General features: G+C 49.5%; 1 protein-coding gene and 1 pseudogene across 1 annotated transcript; one reads left to right on the top strand and one right to left on the bottom strand.

The window, feature by feature from the left end:
- Positions 1–1,718: 1,718 nt before the first annotated feature.
- LOC121836293 lies at positions 1,719–3,297 on the bottom strand (the record flags this gene model as incomplete). The annotated part of the gene is made up of 1 exon (XM_042291156.1): positions 1,719–3,297. A coding segment is annotated over one exon (1,284 nt), but the record flags the coding sequence as incomplete, so codon positions are not given.
- A 422-nt stretch (positions 3,298–3,719) lies between these two features.
- LOC115314652 lies at positions 3,720–13,131 on the top strand (annotated as a pseudogene).
- The last annotated feature ends 3,005 nt before the right edge of the window (positions 13,132–16,136 follow it).

Raw genomic sequence — 16,136 nt, 5'->3', positions numbered from 1 at the left:
GGGCTGAGACTGTGTTGCAACACACATCGTCTGATCCCACATTCACTGGAAATGTGCTTTGGCCATGATCATTCTTGCAAGGAGGGTGCGCTCGGGCCGCTACTATCATTGTGCTCGGTAACCCGATCGGGAGTTCGTTTTATTTTAACGTATTTATGTGCTCTCACAAGAGTCGGCAACCGTTTAAGGCCTTTTTTTTTTTTCTTCAAAAGAACGGGAGTACGTTCACGCTCGGTCGTGCAAACTGTCGCCGGATACAGATTTGTTTTAAAGTTTTGATTGATATCGTTACGTCAGAGTTTATAGACCTACGATATCGCATCTCAGCGTACAGTTTGATTAATTAAGTTTGGCACTCCTAACGCAAACAACAGGGGTGAACTTACCTGCACGTTGATGGAGAAGTATCCATTTCTGTTTCGAGAACACTTCCACATCGGGACCGCCGGGTCCTCTTATCAATGCACCCAGTCGCCCCTGGAAACTTCATTTCGCAGCAGCCCCGCACGAACGCATTAAAGTTCCCTGCGCCCTGCAGGAGCTTCACCGAGCGGGTGAAAATGGTCCGTGCGAGGAGCCGCGAAACTCGCTCCGCAATCCGGCGCAGTCGGCTGCGGCATGTTCACATGGTTCCCGTAACTGCTTGGAACGTCCGGGCACCATAAAAGCTCAAAGCAACGAGGAGCTGCAGCATCGTTGAGTGCGGCAGGCCCTGAGTACTCGCGCTCCTTGCAGAGACAGCAGAGTGCTCGCCGGTCGCCTTCGTGAAGCGGCACCGCACATGAAATCCGCAGTCACTGAAGTGTTCCGGCGGGTTCAGGCGTCCTCTGAAATTTCGTCTCGTCACACGTCTCGATTCGCTGTCGTCTGCGTCGTCGTAGAGGATAACTTCTGCGCTTAAAACGAAGTGCACGAACTCCGCGAACGACTCGCCGGCCGCCATGACACCCCAAACTCAAGTCGAGGAGCGGCTCGAGGAAGCGACAGAGCTACCTTGAGATTCTCGAGGGAAGAGTCGAGTATTTCCTCGAGTCGAGGAGCGTTTGGAGTGGAGGTCGGTTTATGAAGCGCAAAACCGGCCTCGAGTGGAGTTTCGAGTCGAGTTTGAGTCGAGTTCGAGTCGAGGCCCGTTTATGAATTCGGCTGTTAGTCACCGTAAAACAAAAAAAAACAAAAAAACGGCAACCGGTCATTCTAACCCGCACTACACATTGAAAGAAAGCGGAAGAGGGTAACCATGAACCAAAATACACAAAGGGGAGAATGCAAAAGTCGGTTCTTGGTCGGTATCCAAGCGCGCGAAGGCACAGAGACACGGCACTTCGGCGTGCCAAGAAAGCTTTGAACACGCCGCCAGCCCTTCCTTTCGACGCGTTGTGCCTTTTTCCTGCGACACTGCACTTTCGTAAAATTTTCCACGTGTTCACAACGGCAAGTCTCAACAATACACAGAGTCTTCAAAAAAACTTCTTCGGCGAATGACGACGAACGAGTAGAAAACGTGTCGTCAGCACGCTGGAAAACCGCAGCAAAGGCTAGCAAAAACGGCAAATCGTATCCCAAGCGAGTGAAGCCCGGTGGCTTCACTTGCGGGAGCGGCAAGCGCGATCTAGCAATTGTCATTGAGATCAGTGGTGTATACACTCCACAATCTTCACCACAGAACCTTCGCGACCTCCAAAGCCAAAAGATAACAAAGCACTCATCTCTTTCCACCACAATAATCAAACGACCTTGACAATCCTACAAAGCCCCTCACCAACACATCCCAGCTCCTCTCTTCCAGAAGACAATCGACCTTCGCATACAAAGCGTTAATTTCCACCAGCTCGCCTGCGCACTCCCTACAATATCATGGAGAAACTGTGTTTCCCCGAAGGAGGGAAAGGAGGAGCTTTTTCGGCGGGCGGGCAGCAGCGCCAGGCCAGGCCTTCCCAGTGGGGTGAGCTTTCCCCGAAGCTCTGCGGCTGTCGTCTGCTACAGCTCCTTCGTCTCTTGCGCGACCGTTGCAGCCTAGATCTCGCCGGCCAGCCCCGTCTCGACGAGGAATCCTGCGAGCGCTGTTAGGGCACTTTGCGCCGCCTTACCTTGCGGTCTGATTAGAGTTTCACAGCTGTTCGTGCTACATCCAAGAGTGATGTAGCGACGAAACAATCGCTCACGTTCCTCGCCGAAGTCCGGGCACTCGCGGAGGAGATGATCGGCGTCCTCGACGGCCGCCGCGCATCTCGGGCAGCTTCGGTCGCCGTCGGCTCGCCACCTCGCTATGTAGTCGGGGGTGAAGGCACTGCTCGTGCGCAGCCTGTGGATCACCGCCGCTTCGCCTCGCCGTATGTTCCTCGGGGGCCTCGGGGGCAGGGGCCCGTGCTCGAGCTCGGAGTGGCGGGCTGCCACTACTCTTCTGACCAGCAGGCGTGCATCGGAGAAGGCCGGGACCTCGGAGATCGGGTAGGCAGGATCCTCCTGCGCTTCGGCGGCAAGGCGATCTGCTCTTTCATTACCTGCTATTCCACAGTGTGCAGGAACCCATTGGAAGGCCAGCGTCCATCCCCGGCGCTGCAGCTCGATGGCTTTTTGGGCCACCACCTTGGCCAGTGCTGGGGCCCTGTCCAGGTTCTTCAGGAGTCCGAGAGCCGCCTTGGAGTCACAGAGTATCACCAGGCGGTCTGGCTGCCCCTCGGTGTCGACGATGGACAGTGCCAGGATCAGCGCCGCCAGCTCAGCTGTCGTGGAGGTCGCCTGGAAAGAGAGCCTCTCGGCGGCCGTGCGGCCGGTGTCCTCCGACACGGCCGCGGCGCTGGCTGAGTGGCTCGCCGGATTTACAGACCCGTCCGTGAACGTCTTCGCCCAGCCCAGGAAGTGTTCGTGGATAGGATGCTCCGCGTGCTGCCTCGCCGTCGTCTCAGCCATGTGCCTCTTTGGTGCATCGAGACCTGCGTTCAGTTCGACTCGCAGCGGAGGCTCCTCGCTCGGTGGTGGTGGTGTAGGGTTGTTCCCCGGGCCGCCCGCGATCCGAAAAAGTTCCCTCGCGTGCGCGGCGAGTTGGGACCGTGTGCGTTGTAAAATACGCTCGGGCAGCCCGGTTGTGCCCCTCGACTCACCGATCCGGATGAGGTGCCGCATCGCTCGTTCGGCCGCTGCGAGTCTTACCGTGGTGACGCCTGCATCGTTCAGTGTGTGGCGCGAGGAGGCCGTGCGGGGGACTCCGAGGCAGACGCGAAGTGCAGTGCGTTGCATCCGTTTGAGCAGTTTCCACTGGTTCTCTGTGAGTGTTAGTAGCGGCAGTGCGTACAGTGGGTGAGTTAGTTAGAGTATTGGGAGGAGGAAATCAAAGGAAGTGTTGCTGAGCCGGAAGCTCAATATGTCACCTTTGTTTTGGGGTAGGGGAAGGGGAGTGAAAGATAAAGATAGAAGAGGGTTGTTGCCCCAGTGTCGTGCCGCCAATGCGCGCCGCCGCGCCACGCAAGCCGCACGAAGAAGCCCCCCCGGCCGAGCAGAGCGGCCGGTGAAATGCGCTTCTTCTAAGTTGAAGTTGGGCAGAGTCCCACTTGATTCTTGAGATAGTCTTCAGAGGTCTTCCTTAAATGGGCCGCCACAAAACACACCAGTGCCAAGCACCACCCAGGAGCCCTGTTGTACAAACCTAATGTTAAGCCGAATTAGGACCGAATCAGAATGGTAAATAAATAAATAAGTAATTAAATAAAGTTGGGCCGGAATGGTAAAAAATTGTGGCCAGGAGGGATTTTGTTCCCTTAAGGCCAGTTCAGACACTTGCGTTTGACTGCGGTGCGTTCGGCTACGGAAGCGCGACTGCGGACCGATGCGGAGTACGCTTGCGGAGAGCTTGTACACACAGTTGCGTCGAAGCGCCGTCCGCCGCAGTCAAGAACCAATAGGAGCTTGCTATCGGCTCTTGCGGCGCACCAATCGAAACCGCGACTTGCAGAGCGAATGAAGTCAAGCAACTATGATCACAACGAACATGGCGGCGTCCAGCGGTAGCGTCGCGACTTTTCCGTGTCCCCCCGGGTTGTCGAGGTTCCAACAAACAGAAAACCTCAGGAATCTCTTCCTGGACTGCGTGCGGGGCTACATTGCGCAGGCCGGCAGTGAGACGAACTGGCCCCTGGTTGTGCGGGCTACCACCGCGATGATCTTGCTCCAGCGACGGCGCCACCCCGGCCGCGAGTGGGTTCGATCACTCCTCCGCTCCCGCGAAACTTTCGGTGAATACCATCATTTAGTTCGCGACATGCGTTTGGACAACGGGCAAGACTTTTTTCTCTACTTCAGAATGACGAGGCAGAGGTGAGTATGTATAAGAAACTTTGGTCAGAAGGATTTGTCCCAGTTTTTCATGTAGGGTTCTGCGGTGCATGGAGGTGCCGAATTTGCATCGCTAGTTTTCTGCTGCCACGGTGTCACCCGATTTTGTAGGGTTTGGCACTATCCTTGTGGCTACCGCTAGAAATACAGCTGGATTACTAGTTGCCTTGCAAGTTGCAAGAGGTGTCAAAAATGATTTGCTGGTCGCATAGCATTACTGAGTTTTGTTTTGGCTTCCCTGCAATCACGCGCACTTCTGTTTTAAATCGTCGACAATTACTCGGCGGTTTGACTTCAGTGACGGCGCTACTCAGTGGCGGCGTTACGTTTCAGAACACCTCAGCAGTGTTCATGTATGAGTCAAATGAGGAATTCCGTCTGACTAGTGCACGAGCGTATCTATAACACGAAATTATTTATGCAATAGAAGTGCATGTCATTGATGTAGTTGCGAAATGTTGAATTTGGGATGACGGCACAAGGTTTTTATCTTTAAAAAGTAGTAAGTGTTAGGCAGACCTATTGAGAACATTTGAAGGTTATAACTGGGAGTGCAGTCTCCAGACATTATTTACATTCTAATGTTACTTAACACACTTTCACCAGTTCAGAGAACCAAACTCTTAGTTTAGCGCGCCTGCAAACCTCGATTTTTCTCTGCCTAGTCCTGCTCGAGGAATTGCATTACTTTCTACAAAGTGCATAATTCGATCACAGTATGTAGTAAGAGTAATGAAAGATAACAATTAAGGTTATTTACACTGTGCATTGTGTGCCTGCACCATAGTGCGAATAGCACAAACAAGCAATCTGTATTTTATCTATTTTTAAAAAATTGTAAGGTTATTGATCATCCAATTAATGTGGCAGACCGCGCTTACTCTGAGCACTATTCAAAGGATTTGAAGTTGTGGCTCCTGAATGTGTCGTCTCAGAAAATTGCAGAAAAGGACGGATGTCGTGTTCATGCTGTGTACATCCACTTAAATTGACACTTTCTCTTTTTAATGCACAGCAACTGTTGGGTCGCCATCTTACCAAAATAAGACAGCAGAGCCTCCTATCTTTGTTTGCAACAATTATGAAATGCCCTGGTTTATAGGTCTCGAGGCATTCATGGTTATTGCAATAGCACTAAAACCTCTTGGTCTGCAGATTCGACCACCTCCTCTCGCTGGTCGGCCCCAGCCTATAGAAGGAGACAACCTTCTGGAGGGAGCCCATACCACCAGCTGAAAGGTTGGCCCTGACAATCAGGTATGTCAAAGCTCAGTGATGGAAGTGCCATTGGACCTTTTGGAGCAGGCCTTGTAGCAGGGAAAATGTTGTTTTGGAGCAAGTAGTGGCCCTTTTGGAGCAGGATCCGGCATATGTTGGCATATTACTTGAAAATGAAATAATGCAGCATTGTTATATAAAGCCCATCTCTATTATTGGAACACAGCGAATGTCGCCTTTTTAAGACAGGATATATAAGATTCAACAAAGTAACCTCAAAAAAACATTTTTTTAATAAAGTTTATCTGCTCGTCAGATAAAAAAAAATACAATTAAATATGTCACACTGAGTTCTGATGGTACAGGATATTTAGTTTTATCAGCCTGCACTTCTTTTAAGGTATCTGCAGCAGCATTTAACGACCCTCACTGTTGTGGAATGTTTTAGTTCAGATTAGAGTTGTCTTCCGGGCAGCAGCTTCAAACATTGCGGTATCTGATATTCGCTTCAAAAATTCCGATTCATTTTCGATGCTGCTGGCGAAGTCACGATCGGATCACGGCGAGTTAACCCGTTGAGTCCGCTCCTCGGCATGCATCGACGCGCTACAGAGAAGCGACATCCGCAGAGCAGACACCGCAGTCTCGCGAGTCGCGCGGTGCTTTATGCTCCGAAAAGGACGGTGAGGCTTTACCAGCACTACATGCAGAGTTTGGTGCAACTCAACTATACTTCGTTTCAGCTTCGGTGCGAGCGCAGCCGAAGCTACAAGCGCGCGCATGGAGCCCGTAACGGTACCCACGCTGCACGAGCCCGCGCGCGAGTCAGGAATGCACGGAGGATTAGGTTCGCACTAGCTTTGACTTCGCTGGTAGCTAGCGCACGGGAACAGGGCGGGCCAATATTGAAAACATCCACAAGCTCGGCCTTTTTTTTTTTTAAACAGGCTGCTCAGTGGGATGGTTCTTCACTTAGTCTCTGCGGCTTTGGTCTCAGATGTTACTAACGTTGTTCCTTTCAATGATGATGATGATGATAATGTGCCCTTGCAGTTTCGGTTTGCGTAACAGTTGCGGCGCGGAAAATACCGCGGTACCGCCACGCGCTCTGATAAGACTTCAATTTTTATTTTTTATTGCTATATCTCATCTCGGCGCAGGCATGGCGCAATTCTTCGGTAGAATGACTTTTTGGCGCTACATGTAGCAGGATTGCGTCCTTGGCGCAATTTGGCGCAATTGGCGCAGCACTTCCATCACTGAAAGCTACTGCTCCACTAACGAGTTTTGTCACACAAGACGTGAGCACTATTTCAAAAATAGGCCCATACCTATTCGTTCAAGTGGTGCAATCGACGTCCCCTCACCTTTGGCCGAGGGAAGAATAAAATCCTGATTTCTTCGTTTCAGCTGTTGTTAAGGACTAATGATTTAATAGATAATATTAGTGGATTTGTTCACGATGGTTCAGTTTAGCGAACATGAAACGAAACAACGGTGTTTGAAAGCACAGCAGACATTGCTTTCAAGAGGGGTACAGTAAACAGAGAGACCTAAATATTGCCGCATGCGTGGCCGAGTGGCTCATGCACTTGGCTGTTACGCAAAGGGCCCTAGGTTTGATGCCTGGGAGCCTCACGTCACTTTAGTTAATTTGTTTTGAGCGAGTGATCATACTAGGTGCTTTCGGAAGCCATATGCACATGCCTCTGCCCGCATCACATACAACTTGCGACATGTAGTATAATGCTTATAATATAACCTCTCTCTGCAGTTGCAACCAGTCATTTTGCATTTGTCTAGGCTACAGTTGCTTGTTAACATTTCAGGTACCTTGCTCATGGAGCATCCCAGGCCATCTGTGCGATGACCTTTCGGATAGGCCGGTCTACCGCAAGTGAGATCATCCAAGAGACCTGCGAGGCCCTGCGTGCAGTATTGGAACCCCTCTATCGCCCTGTAGGTACCCCATGTTCACCTCTTTTAAGGTAGAAAAACTTTGCTGCCAAAAGATATTTCTATTTTCTAAATCCTTTTGTGGTTTTGAGTGAACAAACAAAATGTATGCCACTGTATAACATTTTTAACCAACAGTTTCACCACCTGCCTTGCCCTCAATGTCAAAAGCTCTGCTGGAAACCACGCATACTTTTGTGCAACAATCTTTTATTCAATTTACATTATGAAACATCTCGTCACATCAGATTGTTCCAGTTTGAAAACTGAACACGTCCGCCATCTTCACTAGCCACAATGTGACGTAAAATGTAGATGCTCGGCAAAAGCCAAAAAAAAGAAGTAAAATGCAGGTTCACAGCAAAGCGACATACAATGTAAGTGCACACTGCCACTGGAGTACTTAGCTATGGCGGGCAAGCGCTATCCCGCACTCTCTCTCTCCAGCGTGCTGTGCCGCCAAAGCCACATTTGCAAGTTAATCAAGAGGATAAACTTCGCCTCTCTCTTCCTCATGTGAGCAGAAACTGTCAGTTTAGATCTGCACGCTGCAGAGTCACCGTGCAGAGTGGTGTTTACCCTTCTGGGTGGCGCAAGAGCACCTTAACTCTGGCTGCACTGCACATTGTTAGTGCAGCAGAGTATAGAGCAGTTACCGTTCTAACTACTCAATCATGTGACGGGATATACCAACTTTTTCTATAGGTGTAGGAAGAGGTAGTTAGATTCTGCTGGCCACCGCTTAATTGCCCACCGTGTCTTGGCTTCGTGCCGACACAATATCAATAGGGATGCTGTAAATTGCAAATTCATTTTGTTAGAGCTGCGTTGGGTTAGCACTTTTATCGCACTTGTGCAGTATTGGTCGACACAGTATAAACATCAGATTCGTCATGTTATGAACAGGCCCTTTTAAGAAATCTGCACAGGTCAAGATTGTTTCACACAGTTTTTGTGACAACTGTACCATTCCGTAATTTCACTGGGGCCCCCATCTTCCAGGCATCTTGCCCGTGGCATGGCTAGCCACCGCTATTCAGCTGCGATCAAATGCTTGCGTCAATGTGAAATGGGAGAGCTGAATGGACCCTTGACCTTAGCGTAGAAGCCCGGTCCAGAGGTTAGGGATAACCCGTCATGTGACAGATAGATGACACGAGTCACTACAATGGCGTCCGTCCATAAAAGCTGGCTGTTTGCATGGCGGCATCAAAATCTTACGGATCACAGTATAATTATGCTCTTGGCATATTTCCTTTTCTTTTCTATATGCTCATGCATAGATTGGTGCTAGCACCAAAATATCTGTTTTCTTTGTGCCCCATTACGTCCACGGTGCACCAGCCTAGTTGTGCAGTAAACATTCCCAAGAGACGATTTGTACACTCAAGTTTTAGACGAGTGTGGTTGTTGTTAAAAACCTCCCTTATTGAATCGAATAAGAATATAGAAAAAAGGGAAACGATGGGTGGCTGCCCTATTCGGGGGCTCCACCGGCCTTGGACGCTATCGCCACTCTCGTTGCAGCAGTAGCTGTTGGTTGAGGTCCTTGCTGCGTAACGCGGCCTCCCGTTGTTCTGTCTTCGAATTCGCGAATGGCACTAGGCCTCGGATCTTCTGACAGGCCAACACGACGAGATGAGCCTCGGCTCGTTCGCACCCGCAGTGTGTGCATGCGGGAGACGGGAGGGACGACGGGTACCACGCATTGAGGCTGTCTGGCGCTGGTTGTGAATTCGTCTACAGTCTTCGTATAACGTGTTCTTCTTTCGAGAGATTCTTATATGGAAGAGGGAATCGCCACCTGGCGAGTCGTGTGGCATTTTTGGAGTATGATGCTTCGTCGTCAGCATCGTCGCAGCGGGAGGGGAAGGCCCGTTTGGGAAGTAAACATTGGGCCGTGGCGTGAGCCGCCTCGTTCCCCCTGCGTCTTATGTAGCCCTGTGTCCACACGACATGTACCGACTCCGGTGGGTGCTTTCGAGCCAGTCTTGCTGCTACGGGTCCGACAGAGCCCGCCTCAAAGTTTCGACACGCTGCCTGAGAGTCTGTAAGCACAGTCACTTTCGGGTTCCAAGTGACGGGCAGAGCTATGGCCACCATCTCAATGGGGGTTGTAGACTTGATCTTCTTCACTGATGCTGCACTGATCGTCTTCTCGCTGTCCGAGGACATCATGGCCGCCGTTGCGATTCCGTCGTGTCCCTGGGCCACGTCTATGTATGCGGTTCCGCTCCTGCAATCCCACGTGCGCCCCAGGGCCTCGGATCTTGCTCTTCTCCTGTCTGTGGCTCCCTCCGGATGCACGTTTTTCGGTATTCTACTGATCTTGATCCTGGCTCCGACTTCTCGAGGAAGGTCCTTGGATGAAGGGGCCCGGCTCCCATGAGCTTCCAAGTTCAGCTTCCCAAGCAGCCATTGGCCATCCCGTCCGGCCGTTTGAGTTGTGCTGCAATCTGTGTGTCTCTCAGTTCCTCCAAAGTGTTGTGTACACCCAACTCCACGAGCCGCTCGGTGTGTATGCTCTCGCTCTCCCAGTGCCCGCTTGAAGGCCCTCTTAATCGTGACATTCAACTCTCCCAGTTCGGTCACTGTGAGGGCAAGGTAGGCTGCACCAGCTGGATCGTTTCTTTCTCCTTAAGTTTGTGCCTCCTGTTGCATGTTCTTCACAGCATACCAGCCACTTGTTCGGTCGAGGTAGCCAGCTTCCGAATAGCCACCATGTTAGGTACCTTTGCCCTGGGGAATATTCTGCCCTAGGATCTGGACCATGCTAGGCTTTGGTATCGGTTGGTTGTCGAGTTTGATGTTGATGATCCTAATGGACCTTTTCCAGGGATTGCGGAACACGAGCAGCTTCGATTTCTCCGGAGCGCTCTCGAGCCTCCTGTTCTTCACATACGCCGCGACTGCATTCACTGCCCTTTGCAGCCATTCCTCGACTTCGGTGTCGCTGCCCGTCTTGCAGCAGATGGTGACGCCGTCAGCATAGGTGGCTTGTTTGATCCTTGGTATCTTGTTTAGCTTTGCCGGGACATCTGGCATGGCCAGGTTGAACAGGAGTGGGGACAGCACGATGCCTTAAGGCGTCTCTCTTTGGCCAAGGTGATTGGCTGGGACGTGATGGTGCCGAGCATCAGAGTGGCCTGTCACCTCACAGAAAGCTTCTCATGTAGTTGTAGATTCTTTTGCCGCACTGCACACCGTTCAGGCCCTCGAGGTAGGCTGGCATGTGTGACGTTGTCAAAGCCCCCCGTTCAGTTACAATATGACGATGCAGAGCGTCTGACCCTTTGGGGGTTCTCCAGTAGGTCCTTATAAATCCATAGGACGTCCTGTGTAGACGTGTGTGGCCGGAAGCCGAACTGAGTGTTTGCCAAGAGTGAGTGTCTTTCGATATACTTCGTCAGTCGGGTGTTGATCACCCTCTCGAAGGCGAATTTTGCTTGAAAATATTTGAATGTCTCTACATTTCACTTTCCTCTGACGTTTACACACTCCACAGCAACGCACAAATGTTGAACAGAAATTTTATGCGAAGGGATCAGAGCTGTGGCACAGCTTTGTTCGGGAGGTGGCACTCATGGTGGACTGCTTCGTCCAACTGATTTTGCATGTTGTCTTGTTCCTTGAGGTGGAAGCTTGGCAGGTGGTGCACGAAGAAGGTGGCTTTAGGGAGAGGTTTTGTAATAGAATACTATTTATTTCACTTTACGAATTATATGAACATTGTGTACACAATAGGGGACAGTTGTTATTTCAGTCAAATTCCAAAGAAGCCAAAAGTCTGAATTCGTCGCCTGTCATGTACTTTTGAGTCCTACATCCTCCTCACCCTTAAGAAAGGGCCGGCAAATAATTTTGAAATCTGTCGAAGCCATGGGCTGTCCCTCGTCCCACAGTTTAGTGGGCTATGACGCGCACATTTGTCAAGTCCCCAACGATCCTGAAGTTACAGCCCCATAGCCTCGACTGTGGTCTCGGTTCCCACCAGCAGGGCTGGGCAGAGATGCTCAAAAAAGTATTCCAGAATAAAGATACTGAGATGTGTTGGTGCTCTCGCTGGGCACGTAGCTGCTTATTAGGCAGATAGTGAGACCCTCTAGATTGAAAAATAATTTAGATATTCGTGGTCCTGGGGCAAAAGAAAGACAACTTAAGTGTTTTTAGAGCGCAGTTCTTAGGCGCCCATTCCCGCATTTCGTGGCGTCGCCATCACCGTCGGCGTCAGCATAACCGGAGGAGGAAGAAAAAATATAATATTCTATATTATTCAGAGGAGGGGAGGGAGGAGGAGGAGGGTGCAGAGGAAAGAAGAGGATATGGAGGAGGAGGAGGGGAGGGTACAGAGGGGGAGGAGGTGTTATAGAGGGCACGCAATTACCTATTTTGAATAAGTGGTGTGTACTTATGCATTATTTACAGGTAGAAAAAAAAAACACCTATTCAAATCGGAACACCTTAAGAGCTGTGCTCCAATTTCGCATTACAGAGAAACATAAATGTCTCAATTTTTCTCAAGTTCAGTACCACTTCATTTAGCCGAGTTTTGTCTTCCCTTTTATTCACCCTCTTCCATGTATAAGTTTTTTTCTCTTTCATGCCCCAGTCCCGAGTTAGGTTACATCATATCCTCGTTAGGAGAGCAGCAACCATTGATGGGGATGCGAGCTCTTCATCAATTCACACCAGAATGATATTGTGGCAACATGGTTACAGATACATTCAGAGGGCATGTTTAATATGTGCTGCAGCTTTTATACAAATGGTTGACTATGAAAATTTCAGAGGAACCCACTTGTTTGATCTTGATAGCCGGCCCTATGCTCTTCAAGTGTTTAAACAGCTAGCAGAAAAGCCAAGCTCCAAAAAATATGCAGTCATACAGTTCCACAACTTGGAAGCTTTTAAAAACTTAATCATTAGCTGCTGATGCCATTTAATTTATTGTGGACTCCCGTTTTTCTAGGTACCCAATACTGCCCAGTGGGAGCGCATCGCAGCAGGCTTCAGCACTCAGTGGAACTTCCCGAACTGTGTCGGGGCCCTGGATGGAAAGCACGTGGCAATTGAGGCTCTACCAGGTGCAGGCTCCGACACGTTCAATTACAAAGGCTTTCACAGCATTGTGCTGATGGCCTGCTGCGATGCGAGCTACAAGTTCACCCTGGTGGACGTCGGGCCGCCTGGGCGGTACAGCGATGGCGGTGTGTTCCGCAACTCCGAGATGGGCGAGCGGATCCTGTCGGACACAGCAGGCCTGCCTCCGCCAGCGCACCTGCCCGACACAAGGACGAAGCTCCCATTTGTGTTTGTGGGGGACGAGGCGTTTCCCCTGCTCACAAATCTGATGCGCCCCTTTCCTCGTAAGGGCCTGAAGTTACCACAGAAAGTGTTTAACTACAGGCTCTCTCGAGCAAGGCGCGTCATTGAGAATACCTTTGGGATACTTCTGGCGCGTTGGCGCATATTCAGACAACCAATCCAGGCATCCGCGAAGACCTTGGAGGCCGTTGTCTGGGCATGTGTCAGCCTCCACAACTATCTCACTCTACTGCCCTACTGGGTACGTTGACACTGACAAGGAAGGTCACCCGGGCCAGATCACCAATGGCCGCTGGCGGGTTGAGAGTGCTGACAGCACTGCTCTCTCGGATGTGGGGCGTGTCAGCTCCAACACGCATGCAACAGTTGCCAAAAGTGTCCAAAAGCGGCACCGGCAGCACCTAATGCCTAGGATGCCCGACTATAGTAGGTGACAGGTCAAGAACGAAGTGGAAGCTCCTCCCACCTCTTTCCACTTTGGCAGAGCAACCGCGCGAGAGGTGAGCTCCTCTCCACTGTTCGCTCCGCTGAAGTGGAAAGGGGTGGGAGCAGCTTCCACTTCGTTCTTGACCTGTCACCGACTATACCGTATTTACTCGCATACTCCACAACAGGCATCAATATTTTGACTTTTTTTTCTCGTGTAATCAGCACATTTTTAATTTTTGGCTCCACAAGTCTTGAACTGCGTCCGACTTAGCCGGCTATCCACCAAAGCCCGCCAATTTTCTTTTGCCGCCAAGTTAAGCAAAGCCAAGCCGCTCTTGTAATGGCTGCAGTGCGTGGTTGCAGAAGTGATCAACTGTGAAACCGAGTGATGCTGGGGTTGAGGAATTGCCCAGCCCCGGACATGCTTCGTCTATCTGATGCACTGATGTCAACAAAAACGCCATGGTCTGTTATCCACTTTCGGACAGTGTTATTGTGAAAGTGGATAGGCCTAAGAACGGTTGCGTCGCTCTCCGTGCTGGGTGAGCTTCGTAGGGCGCTTTCTCTTCGGCAAAAGGGGTGCCAAAAACGGTTTGCTATTTAAAGAGCACGGTTACTGTGGTGCACTCATGACCAGCCATGGGTGTGCCTCCATCAGTGAAGACGTGCCACAGGATCCTGCCATGTCATATTGGCACCTAAAATAACATTTGAACGAAGTGTGTAAATGCAAAAATTTTACCCTGTGTAAGGAACGCTGCCCCCCAAATATGTGTCAATTTTTCGGGAAAACAACCGTGTTCATTATGCGAGTAAATACGGTAGGTAGATTGTTAGGACTGTAATGTGTAATTGTGAGGCGGCATTCACAAAACCTTTGGAAGGAAGGCACAACAGAGATATGAGTATGTTTCAGCCCTTGTTTTGTGCAATTTGTTTTTTTTGTGAAATGCTTTTGGATTTGCCTGTATATATTTGCCATGTAAAATTGCAGGAAATAAACTTGCAGTGAGATAACCTGCAATTCCTTCGGAGCAGTACAGTACAGGTAATTTATTCAAAGGCACATGTGGAGTATGCAAGGTCACAGTATTTATCACAGTAAAATGATGCAACTCTAAATAATACTTTGCTGTTGAACACTGCAAACATATTCAAAAACCTGCACTTATCATATTGCACACTTTTACATCAGTGATGTCTTGCTTTTTCAAAATAAGCCTTTATCATATTGCACGCACCTTAGCTGTGTTCAAACCTGCCAACATATTATGCACCTGGACAGAAGACTTCTGGAACACAAGTTGTAACTTAACAAACGCTCATACAAAAAAAAAATGTTTTTTTTCACAAGCACCTATGAATTTGTCTTTTCTGTTCCTCTTATTTAAAATATGCCTAACATATACTGAGGGAGCATCCAGTTGGTACAAGTTATTGTGAGAATGTTTAACTGAAGGTTTCATTTGTGATAAAAGCAACACAGCCTTCACTTCTGCTCAGGAAGGATGTGCATAGGCAAAGAACAAAGTTTTGTAATGCAGTGTCCAGACCATATTCTCTTATAAAATGACACAGGGTGGAAGTAAACACAGGCTAGGTGTTTACGGCACAGCCTGTGTCAGATGGCGTTCTAAAGATCCTTTTCACTAGGCTCCTTTATAAAATCGGCTAATCTGCTCACGATGTCGAGTGCGCACGTGCTCTACGGCGTGCGCTGGTTCTTCGATTTTTAAAAGGAGCCTAGTGAAAAGGATCTTTAAAATGCCGTCCGACAGGGGTATTAATATGTTCAGGTCACGCGAAAGGGTACCTCGTTTGTTTGGTATGCTTATTTTATATATTGAGATAGTTGGTCCTTGTGTCTGAACAGTGTCGTTAAGAGCCACAATTGCCGTTAGAGGCAGATGTTGCTGTTAACCACATGTGGATGATATTGGTGTGCTACTCGGACACAAGGACCAACTATCTCCACAGATAAAAGCATGCCAAATAAAAAAGAAGGGTCCTATTTGCGCGAGTCAAACATCTTTAGTTCTCCTAGGTAGCAGAGCGGCCATTTTAGACCCGAGCTAGTGTCCGTTTACTTTCACACTTTTTTATTGTATTAAAAAGTGTGGTCTTATGACACTGTAACAGAAAACCTTGTTCTGTGCCTGTGCGCATCATACCCTATTAGAAGTCTCATTTCTGCTGTTTTCTTCCAAAACTTTGAGGTAATAGTTAACGCTTCTATTGTCAAGTATGAATGTAACTAAAGGTTATAGAATGAAGGTGAAATGAAACCACAGTTTGGCAGCAGGTATTTTTCCATGACTGTGCCAAAAGTAAATGCTATATGAAATTGCAAACAAACATAAAAGACTCAAATGAAAAAATTATGAACCTATACAGTTTCCAACCTAATGTTAACACTAGTCAAAGTGACCTTGTTGCTGAAATTTATAAATTATTTTATGTATTTCAAACTTTGCTGAAGCCTGCAGGTGCTGAGGCACCAATGCTAATTCATGGCTGATGCTCAGTGCAAATGCCATGATGGCAGGATTACTGCTGTCCATGTGCGGCCTTGTGCATGAATTTGCCATTGCGCTCGAAGTTTGTCCGAGTACCCTCAGGAGCTCGGATTCCTCTCGCGTCCGGATGTGCTGGGCACTAGACCTGGCACGCCGCTTGGGAGCCGGTGGTCTTGGCCCTTCAGGAGACGCGGGCCTCTTCGTAGCAGCAGGCGCTGGTCCATCGGCTTGACTTGAACAACCTGCCTGAGGCAGAGGATCCTCGTGTGATGCCGCTGGGCCTTCCAGGGGTGGGGTCAGCTGCGCCACATTCGGTGTCTTGCCCCTCTCCTCCAAGTGCATCAGCAAGGAACATGTAGCCGA

The sequence above is a fragment of the Ixodes scapularis genome, unplaced genomic scaffold (genome assembly GCF_016920785.2).
Source record: "Ixodes scapularis isolate PalLabHiFi unplaced genomic scaffold, ASM1692078v2 PGA_scaffold23__2_contigs__length_901104, whole genome shotgun sequence".
In the NCBI taxonomy this organism is placed as follows: domain Eukaryota; kingdom Metazoa; phylum Arthropoda; class Arachnida; order Ixodida; family Ixodidae; genus Ixodes; species Ixodes scapularis.
This window is presented reverse-complemented; position numbering and strand designations above follow the sequence as displayed.